The sequence below is a fragment of the Anguilla anguilla genome, chromosome 5 (genome assembly GCF_013347855.1).
Source record: "Anguilla anguilla isolate fAngAng1 chromosome 5, fAngAng1.pri, whole genome shotgun sequence".
Lineage (NCBI taxonomy): Eukaryota > Metazoa > Chordata > Actinopteri > Anguilliformes > Anguillidae > Anguilla > Anguilla anguilla.
In genome coordinates, this window is record NC_049205.1 from 20,489,316 (window position 1) to 20,503,149 (window position 13,834).

A 13,834-nucleotide genomic window follows, 5' to 3' on the forward strand; every position below is an offset into this window, starting at 1 on the left:
ATCAATCGAAAAATAAAGCAAAACTAAATTAAACATAAGCAGAATAGTGAAACTATTTGCGAATACCACACTCAACATGGCAGCTGTAATTCACCGGAATTGTCAAAATGTTGCGCATGCCACAAACTTTGTTCTTTTAACCGACTTTATTTAAATTGCTACAGTTTTTTTTTTTTACTTTTCCGCGTGACGTAGGGTCACAGTTGGTTCATTACATCGCGTCCTTTTGTTGGCCCAGTAGCCGCGGCGCTTGTGTTGTTATTTTCTCTACAACTGAAATTTTGAAGTCATATTTCGTTTGGGGATTTGTTTTTTGGCCTTGTGTATTGTCAGTCGCGTGTCTCTCATCTGTACAGTTTCTTGTCCTTAACTAAAATTAACCTAGTAATGGACTCGGACGAGGGTTACAATTATGAATTCGACGACGAGGAAGAGGAATGCAGCGAAGATAGCGGAGAAGAGGAGCCCGAAGACGACACCCTGGAGATCGGAGATGTGGAGCTGGTCGATCCCGTCGTGGCCGGTGGTGAGCGGGACGAGTGCGCGGACACCGGGAGCAGTAGCCTCGGGCCTAGCCAAGATGAAGAGGACTACCGTTTCGAAGTGTTGACTGCCGAACAGATCCTCCAGCATATGGTGGAGTGTATCAGGGAGGTCAACGAGGTCATCCAGGTGAGGTGTTTGGAGGCAAGTCAGCCACAGGAAAGGCCGGGGATTCAGAAAAGTGGCTAGGCCGCAGACTGTAGAATGAAACGCAGTACCATAGATGTTGTTGGCGTTAGCCCTGGTGAAGTAAGAGTTGGTATTAGCTAGCTAGATGAGTTATCTAAAAGGCAAACACAACTAAATGACGGCTACTATCTTATGATCGATAACTTAACCATAAGTTCTACCTTACTAGTAACGTTAGCTAAGTCACTTACCAGCTTAAGCTGCTAGAATATTGAGTTCCCATATACCAGCAAGCTAAAGTTGACTCGCTATAAAAATCGTAATAAATAGTTATATAACTTAGTTGCTATTATTGCAGTGTATGTATGTGCTATACAGATAACTTTGTTAACGTTGCTAGTTTTATGTGGGTGGATCCCAGTTTCGTGGGGAATGTTACTGTCGTTAGCGAAATAACTTATTTGTTAAGTTAGTTAAGAATTAGTTATTCATTGCGTTGTTTTAAAAAACCCTTTGTTGCTAACGTTAGGTAAACATTAATGTTCGCTAACGTTATCGATAAATACCTGGACAGCTGTTTTACATCGTTAGCTAGTAGTAGCTACGTTATAATGGCCAACTATCCAACGATAGCAAATTTTCAGAGCCACAAGCTACAGAGAGGTTTGTGGTTCGGTGAAAGTATCGTTCTCTCTAACTATAACCATCATTATTTAGCGAGATGACTAGTTAGAATACTAGTCAATGGAGGCACATTTGTTTCGATATAACGTTATTTCCTAGGTCTGTCTACAGCATGGCGGAACAGATCAAATCACGCAGACAAAGCCCTCGGTTTAATTTCAGTTATTCAACAGTTAGCGAGCTACTTATTGTGTCGAAATGAGCACCGTTATGTACGTAGTTATAAAGTGTTATGAAGTTCTGCCTACCGCAAAAAAGTGTCTGGACCTAGGAAATGGTTTGTGACTTGTGATTTCCCATAGAGGAAAACTTAAAATTTTATCCTCAGATTTACAATTACGTTGAAGTCTCCTCGACTTTTTTTGCTTGTGCTTCTATGCCTACTTTATAATAAAACGTTTTATTAATCCGTGCCGTTATTTCAACATTTATTAAATTATATTTGGCAGAAAAAACAGTTTGTATTTCTGGCGCCTGGAACTGCTCCAAACGGGAGGAGCCTAACCTAAAAGAGGCGTGGTCTACCTCCAAAGAGGTGAGCGGTAGGGTTAGGACTACACTAAACTCTGCCCTCATTGCCCATTTCATATCAGGCAACGCTTTATCCAGGGCTCACCACTCAGTTAGAATAGTAGGCTAACCGTTTACAACAACTAGGCAGCTTCCACAAAGTTAGCATGAGCTGTCTAATTCATAATGGGAAACGCCATTGACCGATATAGGCAATCTTAGCGCATTGGTAGGAGTAGCTTGTTAACAAACTAAGATGCTCATGGCAAGTTTATAACATCATTCAGTTTATTCAGTTTATAAGGCAAGCATAGAATTATTGAACTGTCATATATATATCTCTGAGAAATTGCATAAATATCACATGCTCCCACCTGCCATTATGAGCTGGCACAAACTTGGCTAAGCCTAAGCCAGTGGTAACCAATCCAGTTGCTGGAGATCTACAATCCTGTTGGTTTTCATTCCATCCCTAACCATGCACTCCTCATGCAACAGCTAGAGATCGTGTTGAGCTGATAATTAGTAGAATCAAGTGTTCCAAATTTGGGTTGAAATGAAAACCAACAGGATGATAGATCTCCAGGAACGGAGTTGGTTACCACTGGCCTAAGCTGACCATGCTTTCAAGTGATGTCAGGTTGTAGTTTTCACAGAGTCAGGAATATGTCACAACTCGGTCAATTTGTATTGCATCTTGAATCATTTCCCCGACTCGATCATCTGACGTTGTAAGGCGTTCATATGGGCCGTCATGGTGGGAAACTCATGTAGATTGTAAATCTGACGCAATTTGGAAGCAGCATTAGCCTTAGCCCCTAAGTTAACTGTTTCCTTGGTTTTCCAAATTATCTGACAAGATAGCTACCTCAGTGTAACGTAGTGAACAAGGATCTCTTAATGGACCCGTATTAGTGTACGTCAATTTGTCTTGTGCCGACAAATCTTTAAAATAATTTGACATGGTGTCCTGAGAATCCATTATATTGTTTTCTGTAAGTTAGCCAGCTAATGATGAAAGTTTCATGCACAGATATTTCTTTTGCTACCACTGCTCCATTAGACAAACTGTTAAGAGATACTTCTTTCTGCTAGCAGTTTGGCTTCGCCCACAAAATGTCATCAATGTTTACTAACACCAAAATGGTCTATAAGTACAGTCAATGCCACCTTTTGCTAAACAAAGTTTGCTAGATAAATGTGATGCTGTCAACAGGAAGGGGATAATCTATTTTTCTGCCATTACACATACAGGAAGGTTCAGTGGTACAACTTGCAACACGTTTCATCAGCTTGCTGGCAACGCCAATTACCTGTTCCCCAGTACTTCCACGATTATAGCCAAGTGTAATCTGTAGCAGTAATACTGTTGCTACAGTAACTTGGTTAATAAATGCGATTAAACATACACTGTTGACTGAATCGACAGGCAGGTTGTCAGGTTTTTGGGGTTAACTTTATGGTCATTGTGTTAGCTAATTGGTTTAGGATGCCACAGTTTTTTTGGGCGAAATGCTGCACGCCAGGGCTAATACAAGTAGTTGTCAACCCTAAGGTTTGCTCATATTGTTTCTTGAAAGAATGTCACTTTAAGTAGTAAAGATTTGTATGTGCGTATTGCATTTGTATTTGCAAATAGTTTTATTACCTATTCCCAGTTTCAGTAACTAAGTTGGTGTGAGGTTTGACCGTATAACACATTTCTGTGTATTCACAAGTATTAATGAAGACTTAATGTTGTCTCTGCAGCTTTAGATGGGTGTAATGACCCAGTTTGCAGTTGTGTTCATGAGATGTTTAAACAGTCCTACACCTTGCGCATCACTGTTCTTAAACCTCCTTTGTTAACCAGCTTGCAGGCTTTACTGGCGTTTGTTGTGTAGTCCTATATAAAAGCTATGTTTGCTGATCACAGTTGTGTTATGTAAGCCAAGGCAGTTGGGTATTTTCAGTTTATTGATCCGTAATCCATCAGCGTTGTGAGGAGGCCAGGAGCCGTTTGAAGACATCCACACGGTGCACCTATTACACCGTCCCATGGAGCGGGATCCTTCTGCACACCCGGCCATTTTGCAACTCTTCTTCATTCTGATGAAGTCTTTATCTCATCCTGCTTCCTGTAGCATGCGCTCTTTTAGGAGAACTCCTCTGTCTTCTCCCTCTCCCGAGGTACACCGCCCAGCTCATCAGATAACATGCAAAGGAGGGACACTCTTATTTACACACTGCATATTTACATGATCTGTTTGTAAAGCAGAGCATTGAGTAAAAGCGGGTGGTACAGCCATCCCCTCCCCCTCCAGGAATCAAACCTGCAACCATCTGGTCATGGGCCTGTGCCACCTTTCACTGCCATGTGTTGATGCCTCGGCCACTCCCCTCGTGTTCAGTGTGGCTCTTCAACGCGGTAGCCAATGCTGTTCCAGCAATTGCACTGAAAGTCAAATTAATTGTTAAATAATGACTGGGTCGGAGTTGGTACTGATAAATATTTGCAGGTCACTGAAGTTTGTGGCCTTTCCCATGATTGCTGTGTTCACCACTTAATGAAAAGATGACCATCTTCCTCTTTTCTCCTGAATATCCGTAGTCTAATTTCTAATCCCACTCTTCATTCAGAGAGGGGTTTAGATGACCCAGTCTCTTCGCATGTGTATGCGTGTGTGTTTGTGTGAGGGAGGGACAGACATACAGATGGGCTTGCATCATGTTTAAAAACCTTGGCACTAGCCTACAGGGTAGCGAATGGAACGGCTCCGCCAGGTCTCCGACTGATGTTCAAACCCCAGATCTCTCCCTTCTGCGAGCTCAAAGTGACTGGCTGTCCCCTCTCTCAGTATTGCTTCTGCCAGTCACGGTGCCAGTCTATCCTGGCCCTACAGTGATCAGGACAGAAGAATTTTGGCTGTCTCCTGATGCTGACTTTAGACCTAGGCTACCTCTTCACACTGTCTTGTTTCCCCTGTAATCCCCACCCCCAGTTTCTCCCACCTTTTGTATGAATTCAGGTTATGGTTCTCGGTTATGTTTTTTCATGGTTTTAACTAAGCTTCTTTCCTGGGGCTTTTTATGGATTTCATCTATAGCTATTCAGAATGTGTATTTTGGTTCTTGGTTAGCAGTAAGTAGGCTACTTGTGCCTTAGCGATGTTGCATCTGTACATGGTGTTCCGGCAGTATTGTCAGCCAGCCATGACACTATTGCTCAAATTAATCCGGCGAATGCATTTAAGCTTCTCCTACATTATAAGTCACTCTGGGTAAGAGTGAATGTAATGCAATGAGTGGGTGTATACATATGTTGGAGTGTGTATCATTGTGTATGTGTATCATTCAGGTGTGCCCAGTGTCCCTACATTGCTTTTCTGTTTGAGTCAGTGAGCGTGCCCTGGGCTCCCCCTGTTACACACACTGATGGGCAGGGCTGTGTGTGCTGAGTGTGTGTCTGCAGGGCCTGTTGCTGATAAACTCTTCCTTTGTGGGCATGGGCGTTCAGTCAGTTCTACAGGGTTAAAGGTCCCCTGTTATAGAGCATTGCGGTGCCCAGATCATATAAATGTTTGCATTGCTATCACCTGGATTGTACGTGCTGTTTGTAGAGTAGAATAGAATTGCTATTTTTCCCAGGGGGATATTCAGGTGAAGTAGCCCGTGTGCAAGGAATGAAATAAACTATTTACCGAAATTACATTAATAAAAAAACAGAAATATTGAATTTAGAGATTCCTAAATCCTTGAGGTTCCCAGGGTGGGTGTGTATCCTGGGCTCATGAATATTCATATCCACACAACATTTGTAAACCATTCCTCATGGCTAGGTTAGCGTAGTTTGTCCCATGCAGTAACAATAGTCTACCGAAACAAAGGAAAGCAGCATAAGTTAGGGACACACATGCCGTAAGGAACCCTTTCTCTTAAATTACTCCAGCACCCCCCCCCCCCCCCCCATAATGGCCATCACTTCCTCCCTTATAGTCACAGCACCACAGGTACTTGCTGATTCTTGTAAAACACTGAATGTAGTATCATATTTACAAAAGCAGCCAGCATTCAGCAGTTGAGTGGCAGCAGTGGGTTTATTCCAACTGCTATAAAATTATTATTGCCCTCATAGATATCAAAACAATCAGGGTTTTCAAATAAATAATGTGTTAATTATTCAATATGATGTCCTTTTTTGGACTGTCGTAATGGAGCCCAGTATGTCAAACGTTGTTTGGCTGTACCTGCTCAGCCATTTCAGTTCCACTTTGAAGGATTGTGCTAAGTAAACACATAAAGTTGGTCGTGTAAAAGGTGCACGAGGAGAGCTTTGGTCGATACTGACAGTCTGTTAAATTTTGCGTGAGAGAGTCCTCCACATGGCTGTGACATTCACGCTCTCTTTGATTGGGTGTCGGCCTTCCTGCGCCTCTATTTTTGACTGCCGTAACCGCGGCTTTAGAGACGTCAGGCCGAAGCAGCTGTCGGGCTGCTCATCACTGCTGCATAGGCTCCGCCCCCCGTCGTAGAGGCATCTGGTGCTGAGTCCCGGTTCTGTTTCTGTTTGAATAGTCCACCATCACCTGGTCTAATTTCTGTCCCGGTCCCGGTTCTGTTTCTGTTTGAATAGTCCACCATCACCTGGTCTGATTTCTGTCCCGGTCCCGGTTCTGTTTCTGTTTGAATAATCTGCCAACACCTGGTCTAATTCTGTCCCGGCTCTGTTTCTGTTTGAATAGTCCACCATCGCCTGGTCTGATTTTAATTTTTTTAATTGGCCTTTTTTTCTTCTTGAACAGTAAAACCGATTTTTTTTTCTCTGGAGTTATTGAATACCATTCAAAACCCTTTGCCAATGTCAGCAGTATTTAGGTTGTTAGCTTTAATTAAGCTCGATCCGCCTGTCATGATCTGTTGTATTTGCAGCCCTTGCCTTGTCGTAGCGGTATCACGCAGGTATGTTTGTGTGGCGTACCATGCCGCCAGCGCAGAGATTCCACTGATCCGGATTCTCCTGATCTGGCTCCTTGTTCCAGGTCAGTAGGCCATTTGAGCGAAGGGAGTCTTACAAGTAGGCCTAATTGGGCTGCAAAGCACAGCAGCTAATGGCAAAGGCACAGCGTATATGCTGTAGTGTGACTGAGGTGGAGTCTCCCACGCGCATTCACTTGAACAAACGTACGCTTACTGTCCAGGCTAGGGACCCCCACTGTCCCTCGCATGTAGGCTAATCGTGCCCCTGTCAGCAGGAGCCCTGACCTCATAGTTTTTGTGCGCACTACTAAAAACTATGCCCATTTACTCTTTCATTTTGTCCAGTCATCCTTTCTTGCAGCACGACTCGAATTTACTATTCAAAACTGGGGCAAAATCTGCTCACAGAACAGGATATAATTTCTGTTCTGTTGTCGTTGAAAATATTACTCTGCCTCCTAGCGGTTTCAGACCTGCATTACTCACGAACCACTTTGCAGCAGTGTCGTAATAATAATAATAATAATAATAATAATAATAATAAATGATTCTGAAAGATGATTTTAAGTTGTGTCTGATTCGGAGAGCTTTGTATTGGTTAAGACCAAAGTTATTGGCAACTTGTACCTCCAAAAGGCGGATCACTTCCTGGCCTTCTAAAGGTAATTAAATAGACTCAGATGGCATTTAAACAGCAGAAATGTGGAGTTCACCATCAGGGAGGAATGGCAGTCGCCTGTTCTTTTGACGTAAGAGCAGGCCTTTCCTGGTTCAGAATAGGGCTTAGTTGGTGACTTTGTGTGACGGTGACTGTGATCGATGCAGCTTTACTGCCAATGTCAACTCGACGCGTCATCTCCCTGCGTTTAGCTACATTTAGAATGCGGTTCTGCATTTAGAGACTATAAAATGAAACGTGTGACAAAAAGGATAAATGAATAGGCTATATTTATTGATGCGTTACATATTGTAAGTACCAGAGGGGGTGAAATACAGTCTATACTGAAGGATGTAAGGTAATCTACAGGAATCATGGTATTTGGAATTGTAATGTATCTTGAAATGCGTTTCATTTTTCTTGCTCAAAACTTTGGGTACAATGTTAATGAACCTTTTAACTTAATGAATCCTCACAAATGCCTGAATACTGTATTTAAATTATTCTCTCAAAGACGTGCTTGCGCCATTCTTGCTGTCACTGGTTGTTGCTTGTACCCTACACAACATTAAAGCCTTTTCAGAATTGTATTTCTCATTTCCGTCTACAAAGATGGGCAAAAACAGTGTAGCTTAATGCAGTAGAATCCACTTAATTGCATAATGGATGATGGCATATTTTGGGTATTTGCGTAGAATTTGCAAATCCTAAACCATTTCCCATTCATTCCATTGCAAAGAGATCGCATATTTGCACAAACCATTAGCACTTATTTTGGATATTTTCATGGAATTATGTCCAGTTACATTGCATAATAATAAATATTTGAAAAGTTGGCAGATGTGGCGTAAATAAGTTTACAGTTGCCTTATAAAGACACAAAAACTACAAAAATGTACGAAGGTAGTCGGTGTCTGTTGAAAATCACATCAGTAACTTCCGCCTGCCTGGCGCACACACAGTCGTTGGCACCCTGTCCGTTACATTCTTTCACGCAATTAAGAGGATTCTACTGTAGTTCATTTAGCGGGTTTAGGCTAGCAGTCAAAACTTGCTGTCATCGTACCTACAAATACACGGACCATTCCTAATTGTTTACCACTGTTTTTTTGCGTGGCACTTGGGCGGCCCACCGAAGACATTTCAATGCGGGAAAAGCCCAGTTTCTGTAACCTCTCAGACTGAGAAACCACAGCAGAACTGCGTGTAGGAATGACTTCCTGCGAACAGCTGGTCTCGTCAGCTCTGGCCTGCGCTCGGGGCTGTTTGATTTCGGACGTGACATTTTGGCTGTCGTGCAAGTCGGCGTCCGGTTTCAGTTCCGCGAGGCCGGGTCAGTGGAGAAATGGCCTGCACGAGGAATATGGTACCTTCTGAATATTTTCCTTTCTCTCTGTTTTTTTTTATTTTTTATTAAATGTTTTTACAGGATTTCTGTAAGCACTAAAGGATGCTTTTTGCCTTTGGTCGTGAATAATAGATTTTACAACTGGCAGGCTAGGCTAGCTATGTGCTGAATGCTTTGTCTTTCTGTGCCAGGCTCGACAAGTGAACCGTTTTACTTCTTTGGCAATTAATTACCAGTGTGAATGTTGTCTGTGTGTGCGTGCGCGCGTGTGTGTGTGCGCGCGTGTGTGTTTCTGTGTTGGTCAGGCTGTCTGTCTGTGTGTGTCCACTAGTACTAGTATACACTAGCATGTATTGTTTATTTTTCATCTTCTTTACTTTTAATTTTATTTTCCAGCTTTTGTTTCCTCTTCTTTTTTTTGATTTTTTAAAAGTGTTTTTGTATTTCTTTGTGCAAATAAATAAAAATGTGTTAATCTGACTGATGGTTCTTGCTCTTGTTTGCACTCATGTACACTAATTGCCCCAGGATATCAGCTCAGCCTGTACTCTAGGTGTAAAGTGCATGCGTGGGTATCATCTGCAGTCACCTGTTGGTTAAGCGTCGTTCAGTTTGTCCCTTTGAGTGATCCTCAGGGGTTGCAATTTCCACAAACAGGCTGTTTTTTGCAGCTGAGATGGGAAAGTCACTGAACTAGTGTTTTTGGATATGTGATGCTGGTGGGCTGGTCAGTGACAGAGCACTGCTGATTCCTTTTGTGGTGCCCAAACTTTAAACAGCCTTTTCTTACCTGAGTAATACATAATAGTACATACAAACATAGAAACAAACAAACAAACCAAACCAGTAGGGTTCCAGCACTGTGCGCTCAGGCCCCTAACTACAACAGCTGCAATGCCTTGCGCAGCTGAATATTTGATTGACAGCTGTTTCCATGATAACGAGACAGACCTTCAGTTTCAGTTGTGACCTGCTTCAAAAGCAATTCACTAGTTGCCAACATACACATTGTAGTCAATAAAACATCCTAAACCCTTACTACCACCTCTCGAAGTTTGCCAAAAGCTTCTTCTCACTGGTGCTGGAAAATGTAAATGTAAAAGTGGTGAATGGTTGAGGGTCCTCGCTACAAACCATAGCTTTATAAAACAAGCCTTGTGCTTGGAAAGTTAAACTAAAGTTATCATCTTAATTCGGTAATGAAACTCTTAAATATCCCAACCACAGAGCAGCATTGAAACAACGCTATTTTTGCCAGCTTGTTTTACACAGCGTTAAAATGACAGAACGTTTTATCCGGTCTTTATCCTTTTCATTATTTTCCAGTGTCTTGTTTTCATTGATGTCTGGATATTTTGATGCACTATTATTGATGAAGCCAAATGGTATTTATACTGCCTTTTACAATTGACATAATACAATTCTGACCACTGTTGTCAGGATGCCGTTTTAACAGGATGAACAAGAGGGATGAGAATCCTAGCAACAGCCCGCACCTCTTAGCACTACAGCGGGAATTAGAAAACCAGGAAAAACTAGACTGCAGGTTTTTATGGGCACCTGTGAGGTCTCCGGTGCCTCGGTTTTGAAGGCTTTCCTGGGTGGCCGCTCTCAAGGTGCAAACAAAATTGTTAAATGTTAAGGATTTTCTTGTCATTTTACTGTTCAGACAAAATTATTAAATGTCAAGGTTTGTCTTGTCATTGTAACAAACATTGCGAGAAGTTGAAAAATGTATTCCTTTAAGGTGTAAGATCACAAAATACGTGAGTAGAATGTTCTCAACGTTTTAATGATGATGTCAATCATTACTGGTTAATTGAAAGTAATTCAATTCTTGAACAGTAACTTAGAATGTTTGGAAAGAAAAAACATTCCTGAAAACTTACTTTTCAAAGGGTTAAACTTTGATTGCTCATGCCATGGGCTTGGGTTGTCAACAGTGAGCAGTGATGAGATGCCACAGTTGTAAAAAATGTGCCATCTTTTCTGTCTTGCTAGTTTTGGCCGCCGTGAATAACACTGTCGCAGGAAATGTTTATCTGTACAGAGGGATGTTTATATAAAAAAGCCATTTGTTTCTTGGCTCCAGCTTGTGAATTTCAAAGAAGGGGTCATGACTAATATTCTTCTATTTCAGAATCCTGCAACGATCACAAGAATACTTCTCAGCCACTTCAACTGGGACAAAGAGAAGCTGATGGAAAGGCAAGTGTGTGTGTGTGTGTGTGTGTGTGTGTTCACTGAATATGTCCGCAATCACAGTACCACACAATACCAGACTCTAAATGGTCCTTGGGGAACTGATATGATGTTACAATGGACCAAATTGGAAGGGTCCCTAATGGAAGCTTTACCAGTGCACAAGTTTCCATTAAGATTTATACAAATTTACCTTAATACCACACCTGCCTTGCTTTCCTCAGGTACTTTGACGGGAACCTGGACAAGCTGTTCTCAGAATGTCACGTCATAAACCCCAGCAAGAAGTCTCGGACACGACTGATGAACACGAGATCTTCAGCACAGGACATGCACTGTCAGATCTGCTACCTGAACTACCCTAATTCGGTCAGTACCCTTAGACAGAGGGCTTTTCATATGACATGGCAAGTCAGGAGGGTAGAACTAGCTAGAACTCAGTTCATAATATCTTGCATTTAATATCTATGTTTATCAATCCTCATTATCAAGCGAGGGAGCTAGCTAACATATTTGGTTCACTTTAGCAAGCTAGCTGGCTAGCAAGCCTTTATGAAGTGGCAGTGAGCACATAAGCAGCGTAGGATCTACATTTCCAGAGGACATTGCTGTATTCTCAAATAAATAACCAGCCAAAACAAAATGGTGATTGAATGCATTACACATTTGTTTTTATTTTATCTGAGATAATGATATTAGCTAGGCTACTATATGATGCTGTGTCAATAGCCAACACATTATTGCAAGCGAGTGTGTCATCTAGTCACGCGTCATCTTAGCAAGCTAACCAGACAGTAAAAACGCTGATAAAACACTTCTAACGTGGATCATTTTAAGCCATGTTATCTAGCTTTGTCGTGATAACATGAGAGAAGGATTGCTGTTGGAGAAGTGAATCAACCAACAGTTAGCGTGGGTAACCTGCACGAAAGCGTATTGTAGTTTTTTTCACCACCAAATTCTTATGGACAAGCCTCACGTTACGTATTTCATCCAGTCAATTTAGTTTCATCTAACGTTACACTTCATTCACTCATTAGCTCCGCTAGATAAAGTCTTACTCTTTGAGATCATGTAGTAGGAATAAAATAAGAAAATATATTTCATTTAACTTACCGAGAATAAATAAGATGTAATGAGGCTATGTCAACAGCTAATGCGTTATTGCAAGTGAGTGTGTGTCATCTAGTCATGCGTCAGAGCGCATTGTAGTTTTTTTCACCGCCAAATTCTTATGGACAGGGAAGCTCGCTAGATAAAGTCTTACTCTTTGAGATCATGTTGTGGGAATTAAATAAGAAAATATAATTAATTTACTGAGAATAGATACTAAGAAATAATAATAACAAATTAATAACAACAATAATAATATTCATAAAAATACTTGTTTGAAACTGGAAAACCTTTTTTTAAATTAATTTTTTATAGATGGCTGGGAAAGAAAGGAGTAAAAGCAACGTGTGGAGTTATTTTGAATTCACACCACTTGAAGATGGTGTTAATATATATATTTAATTTAATATCATCTTTTACATTTTTTTATCTTTATCTTCTTTGTGTGTTTATTTTTATTTATTTGTTTGCTTATAAGTTAAATGTTCTCAAATATAGAAACTTTGATAAAATATAAGTTTTTCAAATTGTTTTGATAATGTTGCACTTTTTGACAAAATATCAGTCAAAACATCGGTAATCGGTGGGCTAGGACTCTCCAAAATCAGGATCAGCATCGGACCCAAAAATCTGGCATCGGTCGGGCTCTAATCTTAACGTTTAAATGTTCTGGCAATTTTCTGTGTGTCCATCATATGTGAGCAGGAGCAGGAGTCAGTTTTCCGTGTAAGATGTTCTTTCGATTTTCCAGGTCAGGACATGGTGAAATTTATGGAAGACTTTGGCCATGGCTCTATTATGAACAAAAGCAACAACATTCCAGTGTATAACGTGCAAAAGTTTACAGTGTTACGCAAGCCCTTTTGTTTCTGGCACTAAATCGGCTGTTCTTGCTTGACAAGGCTTTTGTGATGACAAGATTTTTTTAACAAATTTTAAGCTGACTGTTTTAAGTTGCTTTTTTACCCAATGTAGCAAGATGGCTTGCGGCAGGTCTATGTAGGCCTCTTATCAATGGGAGATATAGGTCGCTGTACAGAGTTATTTTCATTGCGTTTTACCGAAAACAACTCCACATATAAGTATTGATTTTTAGCTGACTTACCATGCTTCTGTTGTTAATGTAATGTTATTTGGATCATGTAACTGAGCTGTATTGGCTGTTACCATAAGAGATTTTACCATAAGTTTTCTTTTAATTGGCACTCTTCAATTGTGTTGTGCTGGTAGGATTTACACATCTGCCAAAACCTTGTATTCAGCAAAATATCCAGCTGTTTTAAAGATTAATTGACGTGGCATTAACAGTTGTATTCCATTGCTTTGGACACTAATCTATCTGGAGTGGTCATGGCTGAGCAGACTTGTCACAGAATTTGTTTCATATAGGATACCTACGTGTGAATGGGGAAAAACCACAACCTAACCCAGATAATTGAACCCAGCAATGTTATGGGTTCCATGCGTGGAAAGCGCTAGTGTTAATGTGGTAAAGTACTGTGGACACAGCAGCGTTTGGATACGATTAGCTACATTGTGATACTGTCACTGCGAGTAAAAACCCAGGACAGCTCTTTTTACTTCTGCCCATGTTCCAGATGGTTCTGAGTTTTACTCTGTGCGGTTATACAGCTAACTCAGTAATCCTGCTTTGTGAAACAGGGCCTAGAACAGCTAAATACCAAACGAGG

At 41.1% G+C, this 13,834-nt stretch overlaps 1 protein-coding gene across 4 annotated transcripts in view; it reads left to right on the forward strand.

Moving 5' to 3' along the window:
* The first annotated feature begins 149 nt into the window (after nucleotides 1-149).
* Nucleotides 150-13,834, forward strand: part of LOC118227581 (E3 ubiquitin-protein ligase arih1-like) — a 30,651-nt gene continuing 16,966 nt past the window's right edge. For 2 of the 4 annotated variants that reach the window (XM_035418193.1, XM_035418192.1), the window contains exons 1-3: nucleotides 151-672; nucleotides 10,969-11,036; nucleotides 11,255-11,399. In XM_035418193.1, coding sequence (XP_035274084.1) covers nucleotides 388-672; nucleotides 10,969-11,036; nucleotides 11,255-11,399 — 498 coding nt within the window. In that variant the 5' untranslated portion in view covers nucleotides 151-387. Of the gene's footprint in view, nucleotides 673-10,968; nucleotides 11,037-11,254; nucleotides 11,400-13,834 lie in introns of all 4 variants that reach the window. The other 2 variants (XM_035418190.1, XM_035418194.1) reach the window with 2 other exon arrangements.